Below are 22,808 nucleotides of genomic sequence, written 5' to 3' on the forward strand. Positions count from 1 at the left end.
CACGATAGTCCCCAGTTTACTGCTTTGAGGTGAGCTGTCCCAACTCAGAGGAGAGCCTTCATAAGTTAAACAATTCAAAACCAAAACTCCCTCAGAGCTACACACCCACCATCCTGTCACATTTCCTGGGTCCCAAACATAAGCCTTCCTCCCAGTGTGGCATGTTTTCCCACTGAGAGCTGCCTTCTGGGGACTAGTGGTGGTGTTTCTTCCCACAGGCACTAGACTGGATCCAAGAAACAGGAGAATATTACCTCTCAACACATACCTCCACTGGAGAGACCACGGAGGAGACTCAGGAGCTACTGAAAGAGTACGGAGAATTCAGGGTGCCTGCCAAGGTAGGAAGTGCCCCAGCCCCCTTCCTGAGTCCTCCTAGTGCTCCTCTCTGTGGGAAACTTTACATATGGAAACAAGAGTGGGCTCTGTTTGCAGAACTGTGTAGTCTGAGTGGCACAAGGAAAGCATGTGTGGGATTGTCTCCTTTGGAACAATTACACATCTCCATACAGGACATTGGTTACTAATACACCTCATTATCACGCTCCAGATCTGGGGTCTCCTTTGTTTTCTCAGAGCTGATAAGAGGTGAAAGGGCACACTCATGTTAAATTATGCGTACACTGTAGACAGCTTCCCGGAGTAGCCAGCCTTTGACACTGACGTGTAGTCATCTACAAATGCATTAGGCTACGTGCGTGTCTCTCTGAGGATGAATGCGGCCTGAGTACTGCAGGTTAGACATACCTAAATTCTACTTACATCTATATTCTTGAAATTGGAATGTCTTGGGAGGTACACCTTGAGGGATGGAACAGTAACTCAGGAACTGAGGAAAACTTGGGGGGGCCTGCCACATAGCACGAATCATCCTTTCAGCACCCTGCTCTGGCCACCTTCATGTAATGAAAGCAAAAGCCACTGTCCTCAGAACTGTGTTGGGAAGCCACCAAGGACAGGCTCCTAAAGCAGGTGACTTTCCAGCTTTCAGACCTATTTCCATTTGTCCCCAGATGTGCAGGTGACCAGGCTAGGTCTCTAAGGAACAAACTGTGCATATTTCACAAGCTCACTACACTGAGGTAACAGGATTTGCTGTAACAGAAAAAAAAAAAAAGCTGATTTTTTAAAAAAAACAGTTTTCACAGCCAGCATGTGACGCAAGGGCCCTTGTTTTGAATGGGAAGTTAATATGTAATAGACCTCTCTTTGTAGTACCCCGTATATCTGCCTGCTTTTTGTGGGATCCCTCCACACATAGAAAGTGCTCTTTTCAGTGTGAGAGCTGTTTTTGGGGGGCCAAAGAAGCAAGCACACTAATCCTGTCTTCTGCAGAGACTCCTTCATATCATAGCACGTGTTCCTCTAGCTTAGTTTAATAAAACTCAGCCTGCTCCCTGAGCCAATATTCAAAACTATTTGTCCACATCGTGACTGTGCTGTGAACTGAGGATTAGGCATGCAGCCTTGCATCACTGGGAGCTTTGGGACCTCTTGGCTGCCATGATGAGCTGTGAGTTCAGATAGGAGGTTCATTTCAACACCAGCTAGAGAAACGGCACAAAGAATGTAGCAGAAGAACAGAGCCCTGCTCAAATCCAAATGAAAGTGGATTTTGAGGTCGCCAGTTCGGGTCTCTCTGCCCTCTACTCATGGTATCATTGATGAGCCATCAACAGGAGGTGCTTACAGTATTAGCTCCACCTGTGTGGGTGGATGACAGCAGTAACCGGAACTCCTTGGGAGCAGAGTCTGTTTATAAACAATGTGGAAATGCAGAGAATGCGGTCATGTTAGTTTATCCTTTACAATTTGCTTTGTAGCTTTGTCCATCTTCTCTGCCATAAACTATAGCAGCTTCCCCATTAGATTGCTTTTTCCTAGCCTTTCCTTCCACTCTTCTTATCTCTAAAGAATCTCTTAGGAACTTCAATGGTCTTCAGTGTGTTCAGGCTTCCCTGCCTGCCAAACCACAGCTTTCTTGTCCCTTGTTCCTTTGCACTAGCCTGGGCTTCGGCAGAGTGGATACGCTTTCTTACCCTCCATGAGATCCATCATATAATTTTCCCTCACTACCATTCTCATACAATTTTTCCACTAAAAATACTATCCCTTCTTTCTAGTTGGTGCTTCAGAAAGGAGCCCACCTTTCCAGTCCAGTGCCACCTCTTCTATGGTCCCGTCTTCCTGCTGAACACCTCAGGGTCCTTCCCTTCTGTGCTCAGTCCTCATCTCTATAGCCTTCTGGGAGCTGGCACAAGTCATGTTTTCTCCAGGAGTCTTTGTGCAGGACTACCTCCTATATTAGCCTGAATATCTCAAGGAGTCTCTTTCAGAGATATCTCCTACAATATCCCTGAAGACAAGAACCACCTTCGTTCACCTTGCCAGTGTTCCCCAGGCACAGCTAACGTATGGAAGGGAGGTCACAAACATGCATGAACATTAGGAATCTTGGATAGATTTCAGAACTATGACACTCAAGTCTGTGTTAATGTGGCTTTTCTAGCTTGGCTCTCTGTTTCCTGTCTTCTGCTCAGCTGAGCTATGTCTGTAAGCAGTTACTGTGTTCCCATATAGCATGGCCTCCATCTCAGAGTCATTGGTGTCAGAATATTGACTGGATATTCCTCAGCTCAGATGAGGAGCCTCTGACTGAAGCCTCCTGCCCTACCCCAGCCCAACTCCCCAGAGGCTTTTAACCAGTCAGCTCTGGCTTCTAGTCTTTATAACCAGTGAAGTGAACTTGGTATGGAGAGCAAACTGACCTTCAGTGACAGAGGAATTATGGCGGCCCTCACAATTGCATAGTACAACGAGTTATGCTGAATTATTATACTCTGCTTCAAAGATGAGATCAAGCCGAAGAAACACTGAGCATAGAAAGGTAATTTTATATAAAAACCCTCAAAAATAAGAATAAAAATGAGACAGATTTGGTGAAGATAAGAACACACAATTGCACGTTGTAGTGCGCCTATAGGCAATCTAGTTAGAAGAATACAAATGGTACTTTGTGTTGTTTCAAAAATTATAGGGGAAAAGGCAGTTGATGACAGGGAAGCTGAACTCCTCAGCATCTAACCGAACTCTGGTTTGTTTTTTTTTTCCTAAAAACAAAGTGGTATTTAGATTTTCTTTCTTTCTTTTTTTAACAATACAGTGAGATTTTTAGTACATTCAGGAGCTCATATAATCATTGCCACAGCTGAGTTCCAGAAACCCCGTATGCATTAGGAGTAGTTTTTCCCTCCTTTCTCTCCTCAGGCATATGCCCACACTGTACATTTCATATAAATAGAATCATTTAATATGTAATCCTCCATGTCTTGCTTCTTTTGCTTAGCGCAGTGTTTTACGTATTCGCCTGTATTTTAATGTGTCAGCTTGTCATCTCCTTTGATGACTAAATAATATTTCATTCTCTATCATTTATCTGATGATATTTACTTCCTGTTTATCACATGACTGATGTTTAGTTTGAAGGTTTTATGAATAATGTTAAAACTATGTACAAGTTTTGTGTGAGCATGTCCTCTTATATGGACACGTGGGACTGCAATGGCTGGGCCATCCTGTGCCTTTCTGTTTAATTTTGAGGAACTTCCAATTCTGAAGCAGCTCTTACCTGCAGTGTGTGAAGCTCCCAGCATCCCCATATACTTAGTAGCACTAAGCTCCTGTCTGTCTGAAGAAACATGAGAGAGAGGGAGTTTACTGTGTAACCCACGCTGCTCAAACCTCAGCACTCACGTGGTCCTCCTGTTTCTGCCTCCAAAGTGCTCCAGAGTGTTCCTACTGTTACTTTCTCTGCCTTTCTCCTCTACTCTGCTGCTCCCCACCTGACCCCTGTCTCTGTAGTTTAGATGCTGCCAGGGTTAAAGAGGGCTTTAAACAGACATTTTTTAAAGCTGGGACACCTGAAAAGTGTTTACCCACACTGAGGGGCTGTCCTGATAGGGCAAGTTTTAGCCTCTGACCTCATCAGCTGCAGGCAAAAAGATGACAGGTCACATGGCTTCATATTGTATTCTGGGAGGAGGGGGGTGGTCATGGTTGGTGCCTCATTGGGCTGGTTGGTCTATCTTTGCTCACCCAGCAGTGAGCTAAAGCTGAAGATAGAACTAAAACACCAGACTGAGCTAGCCAGTAAGGATAGACAGATGAGTAACATGGAAGGTTGGGCTTTCAGGCCGATGAAGAGGACACATGCTGAAATAGAGGCCTGTCCATGGAACTGTGGGACTATACCCACCTGTCTGCAGGGAGGGCTACCTGCCTGAGGATAGGATGCACAGGTGCTGTTCCCATCATGCATGAGGATGACATTCAGCATGGCTGTGGCTCAGCAGTGGAGAGCCTCAGAGATGGCTCCTGCAAAGACAGGCAGGGCCAGGGGGATAGAGCTTGACCACACTGTTTGCTGACCGTTCATAGAGGAATCTGTCATAACTTCAATCACACTGTCTGCTGACTGTTCATAGAGAAATCTCAGTCATAACCTCAATCACAGGCTTTCTCCTTACTGATCCCTGTCAGCTTCAGTGCCTTCTGATCCAGGTTCCACTAGCGGACCAGCCACTGCCTGGCCAAGAACACCGTCTTCAGTCAAGTCACCTGACCAGGAGCAGAGAATAGTGACTTCCAAGACTTGTATATAAAAAGGGATTCTTGATTATTAGAACAAAAATTAGTCATTTTAAAGAAAATAACAATTTTTTTTAAAAGTTTCCCCCACAGGAAAAAAATAAAAACCCTGAGAAAAATGACATGCAAGTCTTCAGGAGCCCAGGTTTCTTGTCTTAGTCCGTTCCTGGCATGCTTACTATTGTCGATTCATGGTGAAGGGATATTCCTCCAAGCCCCACCTCTTCTATTCCATTCCAAAGCCCTTCCAGCCCGTGACCCTAGCCTCTGGCCAGCCCACCATGCTTAAAGAGGAGAGACTAATTGTATTGTGCCCTGGTCATACATCAGGGAAAGCTTTTTGTTCCCACTCCAACATTACTCTCTTAGGAAGGGCCGTGGATGAGCCTGGAAAGAGGTGTGTGGGGTAGTCAGAGCCGTTAGAGACTAGAATGGTGGGATAAAGAAAAGCCCTGCCATCTTCTTGTAATTAATCAGTTGTTTGCTTAGATTCTTGGTAAGAAGTTCAGACCACTAATTTGTCAGGGTGAATTCCATTTGTTATCAAGAAAACGGATTGCCTGTAGCTCAGGAACTGAGGAAAAGCTTTGATCCTTGTCAAGTTTGCCATGGAGAATGTCAACCTTGTGATATTCTGTGAGCTCTTCTTTCTCCTCCTGTGGTTAGGATCCCCTTCCAGGTGTCTGAGGCTGCCACTGCTGCATCTTGAAGGAACGTCGGTGTGTTTGGGAATTTTATTCTTATGGAGGTGACAATGACAGGGTTCTGATGTGTTCTACACAGAGGAATTCCATTGAAGGGGGAGGTCCAGTTACAAGTAACAAGCCACTACAGCTGCATAAGGAAAACCACCGTCTTGATCCCCTGGTATTCTGTAAGGATGGTCTCAGGATGCTGATGGTGTGCCTGTCTCACACACTGGCCGAAGGGCTTTTGCTGTGGCTCAGCAGCTTCATGCATATCGTCAGTGGGATGACACCTGTGCAACCTGCAAAGCTTAGCTGTGTGATCACCAGCATTCTTGTTAGCCCTGAGCAGTTTTGTGACACTGGCTAGAATCTTTTCTTTGTTTTTCCACTTTTCAGCCTTGGACTTCCTCTGATGCTGGAACTTTCTGGAACACACAGCAGCTGGGTAGTACCTATCAGTTTCCCTAACCATGGCCAGGCTTCTCTCTCTCAGGCTTTTTCACCTTAAGGTCACCCTTCTCAGTGGTGCCTGTGACATCAGGTTTCTTTTCCATGGTGTCTGGCTTATCAACTTTTTCATTCTGCATCTTGCAAGGTGGGAAAGATCTGCTATCTTTCAAACTTTCCTCCTCCTTTTCTCAAAAGAACATTTTCCTTATAGCATATTGTTTAAATGTTATTTCCTTTTCCTCAAGATTTCCCAGGTATTTCTGATAAGTTTTAGTTTCAAAATCCATGTTTGTATATTAAAAGGTGACTAGGCCTTTGCTGTCCTCACCCTTTCATTTCCATGTCTTACCCAGAAGGCCTTCCCTGCCTTCCCATACAGCTCTGCCTTGTCTCCTCCACTGTAAAATCCCTCTGCTGTAACATACTTCTCACGTTGACATTCAATTACATGATGCCCCAAGCCATCAACTATTTTGTATGAAAATTTTGTCCCCTCTAGAGATTTTAGATAGGGGCAAATGAATATTTTTTTTATTTCTCCTTTTGTTTATCCCCGAAGCCCAACCCACAGCTCTCTACAGAGAACTGTAGACAAAGGAAATCCTGAATGTATTCTTGTTACAAATGAAGTTAACTCAACACACGTCAGACTCTTGACAGGTTAGCCCCGTAATATCTCCCTCGAACAGACAGAAAGACAAAAAAAAATCTCAGTAGAGCAGATAGAAGTCTGCTAGTCAGATTCATCAGATCCTAGCCTGTACAAGCTGACAGATGTTTAGTGCCTGCCGTGGGTACAGAGAGGGTCGGGAACTAGGAACAGAGGATCAGAGGCAAACACTGTTCTCATTACTGATGGTGTGATTTTGGACCTATTCTAAAAGCTGAACCTTGAGCTTTTGCATCTGGCTCACAGAATCTATTCCATCTCCCTCTGCATGCTTCTTAAAGAGGTTTTAAAACTCAAATGAATCTCATCTATGATGACAGCATGCACTATAAGTTAATAAATGGCTATATTAATATAAGGGATCTCATATCAATAGCAATGGCTAACGTTTCTGATTTAACTAGTTGTGTAAACTTTCTGCATGTTCTGCAGACATGAACAAATGCCTCTCATCTAGTTAAGGTACCAATGACAGACCAAATAAGCAGTTATACTCACTAGGAACTTACAGGAGTTACTCACAGGAACATGGGAAAGTTACAAGCCACTGTACCACTGAAGGAAGTGTCACTGCCCCCAGAAACTGTTCACTGCTTATATATCTTTTGGAATTGTCATGGCCTTGTGAGAACTTCCCTCCTAATAGCCTTTAACTGTCTATAAATCCTTGGGGAGGTTAGGCCTCAGAAGCCCCACCTCTCCTCTGTAATGGAAAGTCAATAGGCCCAAATTTACATAGCTCTCTTTGAGGTGATCAGAGCTGCTGACAGTCCAAGAAAGTTGTGGCCGTATCACACCTGAAAGCCAGTGCTCCATAGCAAAGGTTCTTACAGTGGCTCGAGTAAGCACCTACTATGTACTGGGCATGTTCTAAACAGTAGGTATTGTTGGCCCATTAATGTTCTCAATAACTTCATGAAGCAGTGCTATTATGATTCCTATTTTGTGGGTAAAGAAACTAACAGAGCACAGATTTTAATAATTTGTTCTAGGTCACCCAAAAGGTGAGTGACAAAGTTGCCATGCAAACCTAGCATCCACTGGGAGGTACTGTGCAGAACAGAGGGGGTTTGGGGCAAAGGGGGCTGAGAATAATGTGATCCAGTAATATTAGGCCATCTCTTGGGGCAGCAAACAAAAGAGAAGGTGAAGCTTCTGATTCAGCTAGCAGACAGCTTTGTGGAAAAGGGCCACATCCATGCCACAGAGATACGAAAATGGGTGACTACGGTGGACAAGCACTACCGAGATTTCTCCCTGAGGATGGGGAAGTACCGGTACTCCCTGGAGAAAGCCCTGGGAGTCAACACGGAGGTATGTATAAGGTGCTGTACACAGGAGCTGCCTCCTTCCTCCTCCCCTCAGAGCCCCTAGCTGCATCGCCATTGAGGGAGTGTGTTTCCAAGGCAGTCTTCTGAGCTGAGGAGCCCATGAACCTCATGCATTTTTAGCAGGCTTGGGGGGGGCATGCTGATCCATTCATCTCCCCCTCCCCCACCATGATTAATGTTCAGTGTACTGCAGAATTGGCTGGCTAGGAGCAAGGCTATGAATATGAAGCAGAGGGTTTTTCTTTTTTATTTCCCTGTAGTTAACTGTTGAGAAAACCCTTTCTTTTGGTCTCATCAGTACTAGCATCTAACCAATTATGTTAATGAGCCAGTGATTAGAGTCTCTCACGTATATAGGAATGGTTTTCAGGAATAAGGGTCACAGTGTGTATAAAGGCTGTTTGACATTTCAACTAAAAGAAGGTACTAAGTTCTATGAAGCAAAGGAAGACCGTCTTTTAATCTCCTTTTAATAATAGAGGTCGGTAACCTATGAATTAGAAAGCTAAATCCAGCTTGGCATTTAATCCTAGGATTTCCCAGTCTTATGTCTTTAAACAGGCCCATGCTCTGAAGCAGAGCAGCCTCACATAAAGTGGTCAAACCACTAAACCTTAAGGCTTAGCGTCTCCCCAGCCAGTGAGTTTTCTTCTGTGGGTTCCTTCACATGCGACACCAATGATGACTTAAGCAAGCAGGGATGAGCAGTTACAAGGTTCAGTCACTGATCAGGAACTCTGTTCCTGTTTCCAAGGGAAACTGCTTGTTTAAATAAAAATAGTTTATTGTCTCTTGAAGAATGAGATGTTTTCGGACTCTCCTATGTTTCTGATTCCCATTTATTTTATTGACGAAGAACCAATTTTGGCTGATTCGTGTTTAGATTTAATCAAGGCCAAAGGCCTGGAAAACAGATACATGTCTATAGCTACAGATAGTAGCCTTAACTATTTGGCCAGAACATTCTACACCTTTTTCACTTGAAAGGCAGAATTATCCTATGGGGAGACCTTGAAGGATTACACATCTTGTCACCCACTTCCATGAGGTTGTTTTACTGCTTCCCCAAGGTGACTTCTGTGATAATTCTCATGCAGGATAACAAGGACCTAGAGCTGGACATCATCCCAGCAAGCCTTTCGGATCGGGAGGTCAAGCTCCGGGATGCTAACCATGAGGTCAATGAAGAGAAACGGAAGTCAGCTCGAAAGAAAGAGTATGTGTGGGGGATGGGGGAGGCTCCCACTTTAGCTAGTAGGATCTCCCTTAATTTCCCCTACCACCCATCCCTTGTGACGGCTTGATGGGTCATCTGGTCTACCTGAAGGTGTTGGAATAGACATTGAGGAGACAGGTTGACTGGGGACCTCTCAGCCTCTCCATTCTCTACTGCATCCAACTGCTCTTCATGTAACAGGGGCTTCCCAAGGCATACCTACCCCACAGGCCATCAAATTTTATTTCACAGTGTCAGAGCTCAATAATAACCAAACCAAACCACTCCACGTAACAGAAATCAGACCTAGGGAAGCTAAGCAACTCTCCCCAAATGCCACAGTCCACATATAATAAATAGATCCAGAATTCTGACTCTTCACAGCTGACATCACATACACCATGTTTTCTTTGTTACATCTCTCACCAGCTCCAAATTTCAAATAGCTTTGTGCCGCCCTCTGAATAAAGATCAGACTCCTCAATATTTGGCTCTACCTAAGTGGGCTTCATTTCAGACTTCTTCCCTGTTCAAGTAACACTTGGGACTGATTACTGTCCCTGACTCCCCTGGCAGCAAGAACATTAGATGCAGTTGTTCATGCAGTGTTCCTGGCCCAGATACTTCCCCTCCTGGTTTAACTCTTTCCTTCCCTTTCTTCTTCTTTCTGGTATGGAAGGAAGGAAGGAAGGACAGAAGGAAAGAAGGGCAGAAGGAAGGAAAGAAGGAAGGAAGGACAGAAAGAAGGAAGGACAAAAGGAAAGAATGACAGGAGGAAGGAAAAACAATTGATAGCATCAGAATTTTACAGACATGCTTGGTCCAGAAGAAAATAAGATGCTGCATGAGAGATTGCAACATCTCCCTTCCTGCATGCCCATATCTGGTTCAGATATTTGTATTTCAATCTCTACCTGGAGAATAATATGTTAAATAGAAAGGAAGATGTATCTTGAAACTGGCCCTAAGAGTAAATTGTAGATGTCAGAGGTAAAGTTGATAAGTTTACTCCTATGTCTAGTTGACCCACATGGAGATGAGGCAGCTAAGAAAGAAAAGGGATGATAAGATTCAAACATTATGGGAGAATCTAAAGTTGCCTGAGATTTTTATAAACTGAATCATATTTTCTCAGTATAAGAATGGTTAGAGCCAAAATCCATTTAGAGAGCTGGGACCAATTTATCATTAGATTTCTGCTCTGTTCTCCAAGTTCAGCCAGCCCTCTGTATTCATGAGTCCCACATCCTCCCATTTAACCATCCCAGTATTATAAATATTCAGGGGAAATAATGCCTGTGTAGAACATCAAGCCACAGGCAGTAGGAAGAATGGAGGAGTGCATTATAAACATGGCTAACATGAAGGAAGCAGGTAGGAGAACAAGAGGAAGAAAGGAAACCCAAGGCAATGACCAAATCCAGCTGTGCTCCTTAGATCTTACCTAGTTTCTTAGCAACCTAAGGCTTAATCTCTGAGTACTTCCCAGAATCCTGTGCACCAGGCTGATTCTCACAGGATCTTACTTAATCCTTGGAACAGTCCTGGGTGGTCAGCTGTGTTATAGATAAGAAGTCCTGAGGTCTTGCTTCCAGTGATTGACAGATTCATAATTCAGTTCCTGCTTGTCTAACTGCAATATTCACACACACACACTTTCTGTTCTACAAACAGGGGAAGAATAAGAAGAGAGTGGCTAGTTGACTTCTGCAAAAGTGTAGTCTTTACATCAATCCTTTAACTTTAGTAGAAGGCCACTATCACAACAATACATTGCATTAAGGAAAACCCCAGCAAGATGAAGATCCTGGGGAGACACCACTTGCATAGTATTTCTGGTCATGTTTTCAAAAGGACACACCTTGAGGACACTAGTTCTCACATTTTTCCTGTGATAGAACACCTGGAAACAGGAATTCTTAGTATGAACTATTATGCAAAGTTGATATTGAGAATGTAAGATAAGTGTGTAAATATATAGAGTGTATTGGTTAGATTATCATACGCTGGCTAGCAAGCACTATTTCTAATAAAAATTATGTAGAGAAAATCTATGCTCAGGTCAGGTGTGTTATTTAGGAGTCCCAGAAAGGGGTCCTTTTCTTAAAGATACAGAGCATAAACTTCTATTCACAGGAACCTGAAATGCATCAATCACTTGTGAACTATATAGAATATGCCAATTTTGTATGCACAGGTTTGTGATGTAAATAAATCTCATTGGAGAAACTGCCTAAATGCCAAACAGAACCAACCAAGATCAGAGATCAGCAAACTGTGGACCACAAGTTAAATTGAGCTCATCCTGTTTTGTGTAGTCTATAATTTAAAAATGAGTATTATAAACTAACTGGTTGAAGAATTCAAACAGAGACTATCGTATGAGAACATATAAAACTTTTAGTACCCTGCTTTAATTGGAACATATCTGCACTTACTCTGTGCTGCCTCTCATGTTACAGCAGCTACGGTGAGTAGTTATGCCAGACACTGAACAGCCATGAATACAACCTGATTCTTTACAAAAAACTGTAAAGCCCTGAGCTCGGGTCTCTGCCTGACTTGGAGCCTGTTTGAGTCCTGAATGATATCAGTGTTAATCTATAAACTACTGAGCAGATATTCTCCTGGGAGCTGTAAGAGAGACGTAGAAAACTGTCGTTCAGACCGTCTAGGTGCTGAGCTACAGTGCAAGCAGTCACATACCTTGTGCACACACGCCTGTGCACACATACAGTTGACAGCCCATGCATATCAGCACGGTGGCGTAGCCATGAGAGCACAAGGAAGTGGAACTGGCTGAGCACAGATTTGGAGAAAGGATGGAGAGTAAATGACCAGGGGGAGAGAGCTCCAGAGAGGGAAGAGCTTTACTGGTATAGCCAAAAGCCCGACACTCAGGTGTCACAAGAGCAGGGTGAGGAAGTAACATTGGAGAGGAGGCAAAGTATCCATAAGCAACTGAAAGCCCATTCGTTTCCTTCTAGATTCATTATGGCTGAACTGCTCCAGACGGAGAAGGCTTATGTAAGGGACTTACACGAGTGCTTGGAGGTAAGTCTCGAAGCGGTCAGTCCCAGCCCCATTGCAGAAACGGCACCCGGCCCTTGTCAATCCCTTGATTGACAAAGGGCCGTCAGGAGGTCTTCCAGAGTCCAGCACAGCTGTACAGGGGTTTGAAGTGCTTTTTTAAAAAACGGTCTACACTTCTCTCAAGCTGGAGCTAGACTCAGTCTAAAAAGAAAAAAGAAAAACAGAAAAAGAAAGAAAAGAACAAGATGCAGCATCAGGGGAGAAAAGTATGTCAGACACTTCATTTCAAAACATAAACCGTGACACAGATCCGATGAATGACAAGACTGGGGCCTGCCCTTGCTGAGGTTCAGAGTAATGTAGCAGTCAGGTTTTCTTGCTTTCTGTTCCACTTGTTAAACACTTCACCTTTTAACTCTGTATGCAGTCACGGTCCCACTCTCGCCTCATGATGGAGGGGCCTCTTTTGTCCGGGTCTCTTGTGGCATGCTTGTTGGTGATGCATCTGTCACTGTCTTACAGACCTACCTGTGGGAAATGACCAGTGGTGTGGAGGAGATACCCCCTGGGATCCTCAATAAGGAGCACATCATCTTTGGCAACATCCAGGAGATCTATGACTTCCATAACAAGTATGTTATGTTCCATAACAGCAGAGCACACCGACAGGGTAAACGCTAGGCATCCAGCTGCCATCGAGTGGATCAAAGCCCCTGGTACACCTTCTATTTCACCTGACATGCTCTTTCTCACCTGGTCAGATCTCCTAGTCGGTTGCTGCCAGACTCCTTTCTTGTTTATCATATCCACAGTCATTCAGGATTCTTAGTGGAAAGAGAAGTAACTGTTCTGCAGTGCCACTTACCAGCTCTCATGAGGAGCAAACAGCATCCCCGTTTGCACAGTTAACATGGTTACCAGCACATTGAGGAAACAAGAGTGGCTTTACTCCATCAAGGCTGTGGGAAGTCCTGACTTAGCAGTCACTCGGGACTAGCCATCCTACACCTGTGCTCTCTGGGTTTCAAATTCTATTCAACATTTGTCTGAGTGGTTTCCTCCATTCCTGACTCTCCCATCATCCTTGCCCTCAACCATTTATGTATATAAATATTCCAAAATATTTGCTACATCACATTTCTTGATAACTTTCAGAAGCCACCGCCAGTCACCACTATGTTTTTATTCAAGTAGAATCACAGAACACTAAAACCTCACAACCTATTTTTCCAAGCTTGATGTAAGAATCCTTTCTGTTGTATGCTAAATGTGTTTTCTGTCAGTAGATAGTCAGCAAGAATACCAGTATGACCCACAGGTAGAAATAACTTGGTTTCTAAAATTCAGGTAGAGAGACTCTTGAGATACAGAAAAAAAAAAAAAGTGACACAGAGTCCTTGAGGCCTCTCAGGAGCCTGATACAGAGGAAGTTGAGTGGAGCTACTCCTGGGACTTTGGTGCTGAGATAGAAACACCGGAGACAGCACAGCCAGCCTTACAAGTCCCAAGGAGACCATGTGCACAAATGGAGGACCACCCTGAGGTAGGACTGGACAACGCTGTCTGAGAACTGTCTGCAGAAGTGAAGTCTATAGTACACTGTCCAGCACAGCAACCATGGTGTCTGTGCAGCTACTGAACTGCCAAGGAGCGTCATTGGCATTGTACTTGATTTCAATACATTTACATAGTCATAAGTGAGAAAGAGTGGCTCCCGTATTGGACAGTCCCACTCTGGAAGATGGTGCCTCCGTAGGGCTCTCTGCTAAGAAGGACCCCCAGGCAAGCAGGAGTTGGTGTGAAAGAATTCATGGCTCAGGAAGGAATGGAGAGTCACTGTTGTGATGAGTTACCCCGCCGAGGTATCAGTTAAAGTGATGTAAACCGTTTAGTCCTCACAGCATGCTAAATAACCTGTCAGTAACTGCAGCTGGAGGAGGATGTGCCCTGCCTTTCTAGACTATTAATAAAAATTTCCACTCCTCTTTTTATCTTTTTATCCATAAACATCCTTATTTGGTTTACCTGGCAATTTCTAGACAAAGTATTTTGTCCTCATGACTGTCACATTAATAAGACCCTATTAAAAAGGTTCTTGACCATTGGCCCCAAATTCTATAATCTGAGCCCTGCTCATCACCACCCCATCTCCTCCAGGCTATCTGAGAAGTCTGGCAAATGGTAATAACTGTTTATTGGTTTAACTGTGATCTTCAGATGTCATCAGCAGATCTCACTCTCCTTAGGTTCTTCCCACATTGGCTGAATACAGACATCTCTACACCACAGCCAGCTCTGCCCTTTCCAAAACAAGGGGGAAGACTATCCGCTTAAAACAGAGCCATTAATAACAGCATATCTAACTCAGCCCTGCTTCTCATTCTGATTTCAGGGTGTCACTCCAGCAAGCCATGATAAATGCCACTATCGTCTCCTAAATACCTGCAATTCTACCTCTAACTTACAAAATGCAGCTCTAACAAACTCTCCTTAAATTCAAACTAAACCGTATGAAATCCTGCACTCTGCAAATGAAGGGAATAGACACTTTTCCCAACAACATTGCCAAGCGCGTTACTGATTCAGAACGTTAAAGAACCACACTAAAGGATGCCACAGAGATTAAAATTTCCTTCCAGAGCAGCATCTCTTTGTCTTCCCCACCAGCCTCTTTACTGCTTGATTATATAGTTTCCTACACTATAGTAATTTAGATTACTATATAAATATTAGATAGATAGATAGACTATACAAATCAAGCACCTGAACAAAGTAGTAGTTGAATGAGCAGCATTTTGTAAAACTTGAGAGGAAAAACGACAAATAAATGGCAGAAAAGGAAAAGACAATAATAAAACAAAGATGTAAGTAGAAGGTAGTGGCCCGTGCCTGTGATCCCAGCGCTTGGGAGACTGAAGCAGGAGGATGGAGGGCTAGCCTGGGATATCATTGTGGTAAAGGACTGCTCAGTGTTTGTGCAGAACATCCTGCATCCTACTGTTTGGCCTACAAAGCCACTGTATTTCAGTGTGACATCATAATTGATCCTAGTAATAATGCTGAATTACTGTGTATCTGCTTTCAACTCTAGGAACTCTGCAGTGTGTTCGGAAAGCTACCGACTAAAAGAAATTAACAGTTTAAATTATCCACAATTCAAAGGAACATCCAAGGATCTCAAGCTGTGTATTAATTTCCTATATTAGCCAGGGGCTGAGGTTTTACTGTATTGTGTGCTTTCTACTTGAGGCACACAGGATTTGATTAATAGAGAAAATATAACAATTCTAAAATCTCTAATAAATAAAGATAAAATGATAATTGGCCAAACTTAGAAACTGCAAGGACTATAAACTCCTTAGAAAATGGTACCATTCACTGTATATCCAATACCTCATACCATGAACCTGGAACCACATAAATTTAAAGCAGACATTCACTGAGCAAGTGGAAGGATGGATGGAAGGATGAATGGGTAGGTTAATAATAAGATTACATCTTGCAAACTTGTAGGTAATGCCATTTAAGTCATTACTGGCTATTTGCTTGTGGACATCTCAGAACAGAGAAAAGCTCTTATATATGTATGACTTCCCAGCATCAGTACCAGAGCATCCTAGACCAGCACAATAGTAAGATTTCTAAACGAAGGAGGGAGTTCCTGGGCTGTCTTTACAGGAAGCTAGGTAGTTGCCATAACACCTACTTATTTATTCCTTAGGGATTCTGCACCCCTCTGAAGCCATCAGCTTTTTAACCTGAATTTGCTGGGGGCTCTAACTCCATTTGTTTATGTTTTCAAAATGGCAATGCCAGTGCTGTTTGTCAGAGATACATACTCCCATCATGGCTAGTCTGTACCCATGGTATCCACCTATAGTCCAGACTGTAAGGGAGGTGGGGTTGGAAGGAAGTTTGTGGGACGCTAATACAGAGAAAGGGATTGACAGTTGTCAGTCCCACCTTAGTGACATAATTAGCTGTGCCACTGGGAAATTGGTGCCTGGGTCAGAGGTTACATTTCAGCCGTGGACTACTGATCTATCCAAATGATGTCTCTGAAAAATGGCTACCAAGACAAGTTGTGTGTGTGTGTGTGTGCGCGCGCGCATACGCACATGTGTGTGTATCCAAGATGGTGGGATGTGCCTCAAGAACCTTTGTCTTTGTGAGTATTAAGTAGAGAAATTCTATTTTCTCTGTTTCTATAAAGAATATGCAGGATTTAGTTCACAAAGGCAGTGGTTCCGCCCTGGTTGGAGGTTGAGCGGGATGAGGACTCTGCTCTCCACTTCCCCCACTTACACGTCATCCTTCTTTAGACAGCTACATCAAAGATGGCTGTGCTGTCTACACAGGACTCAGGCCTGTTTCCATTGCATTCTGCTAAGCCTTCCTGGAACACTTAGACAATGGGGTGTGTTCTATAAATAGATCCCCCAAAGAGTAAAGTTTTGCCCAATCTAACATGTGCAATTAAAATATAGTGATTGTTTTCACTTTGCCGTGCTAGATATTCTGCTTCGATAATGACAGCTTTTTGTTAAAATCCTTCCCTTTCAGTTAAATTCCAGCTCCGTTTCTTCCTATTCAGTTTTAGGAGGGATTTAGTCATATTCATATGAGTTTGAAAGTAACATTTTTATGAAGTCTGTAGTGTAAGGGCCCAGAGGGTCCTCTCAGCTATTATGCTTAGCTCCCTTCATTTATAGTAGAAAGAGTGATAGGAGACAGAGTCTCTCTCTCTCTCTCTCTCTCTCACACACACACACACACACACACACACACACACACATGCACGCATGCACGCACTCGTGATTTCCCCTCAAGATCAGACACTGGATTCCAGGGAATTAACTACAATCTCTTAGGTCTTCTCTCTCCCTCCCCAACACCTTAGCTATTAGCAGTTTAATTTACAGTTAAGTCACATTCCCACCCATTAATTCCACAGCTGTGTCAGTCGGGTCCCACACCTCTACACTAATAACCTGGGGGTGGGGGGGATTAGTTGTCAGCAAGGGCAAGGTGGGAGACCAAGCACAGCAGCCTCCCCACCATGCCATCCCTGCACTCACTCCTTACCCCTCGTCCTGTCTATGATGTGGCCAGAACAGGGTCAGTCAGGAACAGTCAGGGTGCACAGAGAGGTGAAGACCAGGTTGAGGGAGGTTCGTGATGCTAGGAAGGCTGCTATGCAAAGACTGCTTAAAAGAAAAAAAAAAGACAAGATTTCATTATGTACCCTTGGATGGTCTAAAACATATAAACCAGGCTACCCTTGAACCTGCCTCTGCCTTTTAAGGTTGGGACTAAAGTGTGAGCCACCACATTTGACCACGCTTTGATCATCTCCCTGGAGTGTTTTCTTTGGGTCAGACTATTTCCAATTGTGAAATGAAGCTGTTCCCAGTGATGGATCCAGTCCAGACTCTGACCTCTTGTGAGAAGGGGTGAGTCGAGGCACAAAATTAGTTCAAGAGGAAGACAATGGCGTCCAGTGGAGGAGCCAGACAGGCTTAATGAAGAGAGGATATTTGAGATAGAACTCAAAAGAGGTGGGGATGGCTTCTTTGATGAAAAGGTACAGTTTGAACAAATGCTTCTCAAGGTACGGTGTCAAAGGGTAGGATGGGGAAAGAGTTTGTAAGAGAGGCGCAGATCACCCCTGCTTTATGATGGTCAGGCACAGATACTGATCTTTTCCCCCCCGTTAGGATCACAGACATGTCTTGGGGACTAAGAGGGAAGTAGTCTGACTGAAAGGGGACACAGGAAAGGGCTCAGGTAAGGTGAGAAAATGAACCAAAATACCTAGATGGTGTAGAAATGAGGGGGCAGAGAGGGTGGATTATAAGAAGATTTGGGATGGGAGATGGGAGAGGGAGAGAGAAGGAAAAGGGGGACAGGATGGATGGAGTAGTAGTCAGTCAGTAGGTTAAGAGACTGTGCCGAATGGGCTCAACAGGGAGAGGAGGGAGAGATGGTAAAAACCGGGTTTCAGGAGCATGCGCAAAGTGTGGTTTCTGAGATGTGTTTTCTCATGAGCTAATGAATAAATAAATAAAGTATATCATGTCCTCAACTCCACCAACACACACACACACGCACATGCACATATGCACACACATCTGTCTGGATTTGGTTTTGTTTCTCCCTCTTCTTTTTGTCACAAAAATTGGTTTACTTCCCCTTGAAGACCAATGGGCTTTGGTGAGGCACTGGCTCCACCAAGTGGAGAGAAAGAGGTTGTGCAGTTCATGCTTCAGGCCACCCATAGGCTGCAGCTACCAGCCTTGCTTTAAGTATGTGTTTTCTGTGCGCGCACCCCTAATGCCCGTGGTATTAGTTGTATCCCCTTTACTGGAAAAGCTCAATGCAGCCTCTTAACTATATTTTAGCTCTGTCCCCTTGTTTTATGGAAGCTGACACTTTCCGAGCTACTCAGACCGGCATGGACAAAGAACCCAGGTGCCATTTCGTTAATATCCAGATGTTAGCAGAAGGAAAGGCTACTGAACTTCCCTGGGTCCCAGATCCTCAGTCGAAGGGTAACTACCAGCTTTAAGCAGAGCCTAGAGAAGACGGCTGTGATCTTCTTGCTGTTGTCTGTGCTGTGTGTAAGCTCGTAGCATTGAGGCTGATTGTGGACAATCGAAACAGACAAAGAAGCAGTCAGGCTTAGATACCTCATGGTAATGTTGATTTCGCTTTTCACATATTGTCACTTTCTTGCCTTGTTGCTAAGCAGCATCTTAGTTAGAGATCTTATTAGAGATGAGTAACATTGGGTGGAGAATTCCTTTTTATAGTTTGCCTCATTTTAACATTACTTGGTATAATGTGTGCAAGTAAATTGTTCATCTGATCACACAAGTTAGCTAGTGAAGGAGTATTGGGAAACACATTCAGTAGCAAGGCTTGCTTTTGCTACTTAAGATTGGAGGCTATGCATCTTCCCTCATCCCTCACCAACACTAAAGTTTCTAGAGTGAAATGGAGGAACAGGGCCAAGAAGCCCATGCTGAACATAGGTCCCCAAGGTGTGCTGAAGATGTGGTGAAGAACTCCCTTCCTTGGCCAGTGTGCTCAGGCTCCTGACTGCCCTTCAGTTCCTTATCTCTCCTTATGCTAACTGCTCCCTTAGCCCCAGCAGTCTAGAGCCTCTTGAGTCCAGGCTATGAGTCTGTAGGGATCTAGTCAGTGCCACTGGAAGAACATAGGAATGTAGCCTGGCTCCACCAGGAAGCAGTGTCCTGACTCCCACCTTCACATTTTATATGTGCTGTCCATTGTTCCTCTATAACCCACACCACAACCTTCTGGCTCTCACTACACTGGCATGACAGCAAGCACATACACACACACACACACACACACACATACACACACACACACACACAAGGGCTCCAACAACTTTACCTCTATACAACTTTGATGTGTCACACAAGCCTCTGAGCAAGGTCATGAACCATTCCAGGAAGGCTTCCCAGAAGCAGGGAGACTTTCATCAAACTGATTCAGGGCGGTAGAGTTCCCTGTCAGAATTCAACACAGGGAGAGTACCATCAACAAGTGCCATCAATAAGTGTTGTAACAGTTTGACAGGGGTGACACTGCTTCAGTTTTAACATGTCTTTAAAAGTCTTATTCCTTTCTAAAAGATCTCTCATTCCTCCATATTTTATGACATGCAGTCACTAAGGTGCTGGGGACCAAGATGCTGCCACAGAACAGGCAAGGGAGTGTGCAGCTTCTGTGGGAGTGTTGTCAGCCATTAGGCTGTAATTTAAACACATCCCAGGGAAGGGGGCGGAGTGATATTGATTGTACTAACTTAACTGTTACCTTCATGAACTCCAGATTTTAAAAGCAAATAGTTCATATTCCCCTCATCTGCAGCCATGACCATCCAGTAAAAGTATACTCAAACTCAGTTCAAAAGATTAAAAGAAGTAAATGATATATGAAACATGCTCATACATACACACACACACACACACACACACACACACACACACACACACACACTTTCTTACTTACACACACAAACATGAGCCTGATTGCCTTAGTGCAACAAAAATGTTTCTCTCCCTTTGGGCCTTGAGCTAGTATTGATCCTGAGTTCTAGCATTACTAAGAACTTTTTCCTATTTCTGTTTTAGAATTCATAGGGCATGCAGCAATAGACATGATTGTTTTTGAGAGTGTGTTTGCATTTCTAAAGCCCAAACTGCACTGTTCCACAGGTCAGTTTAAGAAACTTTAAAATTCATATTTATGAGGAGAAAGATGATTGCCAGATGAGTTCTGATAGCTTCCCAAAATTTTCAGTGTCTTTTCTATTTTTTTACTCTAGCAATTACCATGTATTATAGAAAAATTTAAATTACAGATTGATGAAGAAAAATGTTACCTATGATCTTACTAATCATTATTGGCATTCTTTTCTTGCCAAATATTTTTAAATTATACACATATTAATATTCACCACCAAAACATCTTTGTATATCATTGAAAATACAAGCAATATGTATAATATTTATGACCACTTAATAATTATAAGAAACTGCCTAAGTGTATGAATAGTGGTGACCATACAGAATGAGTCAATTCAAAATGAACTTTTCCCCTCACGGTGGAGGCAAGTATTGGGATAATACAAGATATCTTACCTTTGTTTGTGAAGTATCCATTTGAGTAATTTTAAAATTAAACAGAAAAGTTTGATTAGTCTCAGCTACCACGCCCTATCTCTTCACCTGGTTCTCTACAAAAATTGTTTTATTAGTTTCCTGTGTTGGAAATAGAATACATATTCCCTGCTTAGATAACGGGTGACATGGTCTCTATACATTCGTTCCTCTCCTTGCTATCTTCACTTTGTTAAGGAGATCTCCCATATGAAGAGACAGAATAAGTGTTGCCTCTGTGGGGGGGGGGGGGGCCAATATGTCTCCAAATTACTCAGTTTTGTGGCTATACTATAGCTCAAATATTTTGTTCTCTGCCAACCATATTAACCATTATAAATGACAGCATTATCAGTGCTCAGGAATATATGTCATGTATACATGTAGATGAACTATAAGGAGAAAGTCCCGGGCTGAAGAAAGCCTGAGTACATTCTGAGACTTTGATGGTTTTATCAAATCGCTCTTTGTAAAGACTATATTTCCCACTCCCAGAGGTAAGCTTCCCTGAGGCCTCATAATTATTTTTTGTTTGTAAGATCTTGAGTACATTCTGTAAAGCAAATTCCATCCCAATAATGCTGGCTTGTTAACTTTTATCCTTTAAAACTGACCCTACTATTTCATGCATTACTTTGAAGTCGGTGCAATCATTCCTTTATAATGTTTTGGCATAGAAAGGAACCATGAGTTAGACACCTACAATGTCAGATAAGTAAATAACTCCATCCCACCCCTCCCCCACCCTTAGATACTCTTCACTAATGATATCTGTATGGTAATACTTGCCCTCAGTGGAAGAAGAAAGCTGAAAGTTGTTAAAAGGCCCATGAAGGATTGAACTTCCTTCCAGCTCAGCTTTAGGTTCATCTTGGGACTATGTATATATTATACATATATATATATATATATATATATATATATATTATAAACATCAAAATATATTTACTGTACATTTGCTATATATATCTACTATATTTAACTATATATAATTATATATAATATATGTGTATATAATATATGCTATAATATATAATACTGTAAATATATATAATAAATATTTGCTATGTATAATATACTATATATATTTATGGTATGCTCAGAGTAGTTGGGTTAACAAGATAAATTCAGAATTGCTGATAAAATGAAAGCTCTAATACAGCTGTGGTATTTCATTATCTATTTTTAGCTCAAATTCATGAACCTCTGGAGGGAGTGGGGAAGGACTGTTTTAAGTAGCACTGGTTAGTCAATTACTGTACATTTTAATTGAACAAGTACCAACATAAAAGCCAGCTCCTCACCTCACGTATAGAGTGCAGAATCCACGTGTAACTGGGCCGTGATTGTTATGTTGACCTTAGTACAATCCTGTAAGTGGGGTCCTCTAGACCACGGTGTCTGACACATCCTTTCTCTCCCTTCACAGCATCTTCCTCAAAGAGCTGGAGAAATACGAGCAGCTGCCTGAGGATGTGGGACACTGCTTTGTTACCTGGGTAACCAATCTAAATTCCTCCCCTACTGTTGATGTTTCCAGGAGTACCGCTTGGAGCCTCTGCCCCATGCCTGGCATAAGGATTGCCGTTACTCTTGCGACCAGGTGCTGCAGAGGCATCATGAGTAGATCTATGAAAGATAGTACACAGAGCCATCCCTGGAAAAACCTATGATGTCACTCAAGGTCCACCTCTGCCTCTCTAGGAACTTTCTTAGATGATGAGGTCAGGAGAGTAGGACCAGGCCACTGCTTGTTGCTTTTTTGGGAAGTAGATTTAGAAGTTAGAACCTGCAGACACCATCTGTCTAATTATTGGTTACACTGCTTTTCTTAGTAGAGAAGAACAGACTCCTGCACTCTCCTTCCCAGTTCTGACTTATGGGATGAGTGTGCATCTGCCCTCATGCCTACTGCTGTTGACATAGATGGAGTCGGTGGGCCAGATGTACCAGGTTCTAATCATCTGAGCTGGAACATTAAAACTCAGTAGCCTCTCCAGTGCACACCATTCTGAGCTCAGGCTCATGGATATAAATTCAGAGAACTCTGGAAGTACCACTTACCAAATGTAACTAAAT

General features: G+C 43.1%; 1 protein-coding gene across 1 annotated transcript in view; it reads left to right on the forward strand.

The window, feature by feature from the left end:
- The window catches only part of LOC114608321 (kalirin-like), a 473,938-nt gene that overhangs the window by 413,946 nt on the left and 37,184 nt on the right, over positions 1-22,808 (forward strand). Inside the window, exons 25-30 of the mRNA XM_028752277.1 lie at positions 219-341; positions 7,588-7,770; positions 8,885-9,003; positions 11,991-12,057; positions 12,559-12,668; positions 22,159-22,228. Of these exons, the coding sequence (XP_028608110.1) occupies positions 219-341; positions 7,588-7,770; positions 8,885-9,003; positions 11,991-12,057; positions 12,559-12,668; positions 22,159-22,228 (672 nt within the window). The remainder of the gene's footprint in view (positions 1-218; positions 342-7,587; positions 7,771-8,884; positions 9,004-11,990; positions 12,058-12,558; positions 12,669-22,158; positions 22,229-22,808) is intronic.

Source organism: Grammomys surdaster, unplaced genomic scaffold, assembly GCF_004785775.1.
Source record: "Grammomys surdaster isolate TR1022 unplaced genomic scaffold, NIH_TR_1.0 125889, whole genome shotgun sequence".
NCBI classification, from domain to species: Eukaryota; Metazoa; Chordata; class Mammalia; order Rodentia; family Muridae; genus Grammomys; species Grammomys surdaster.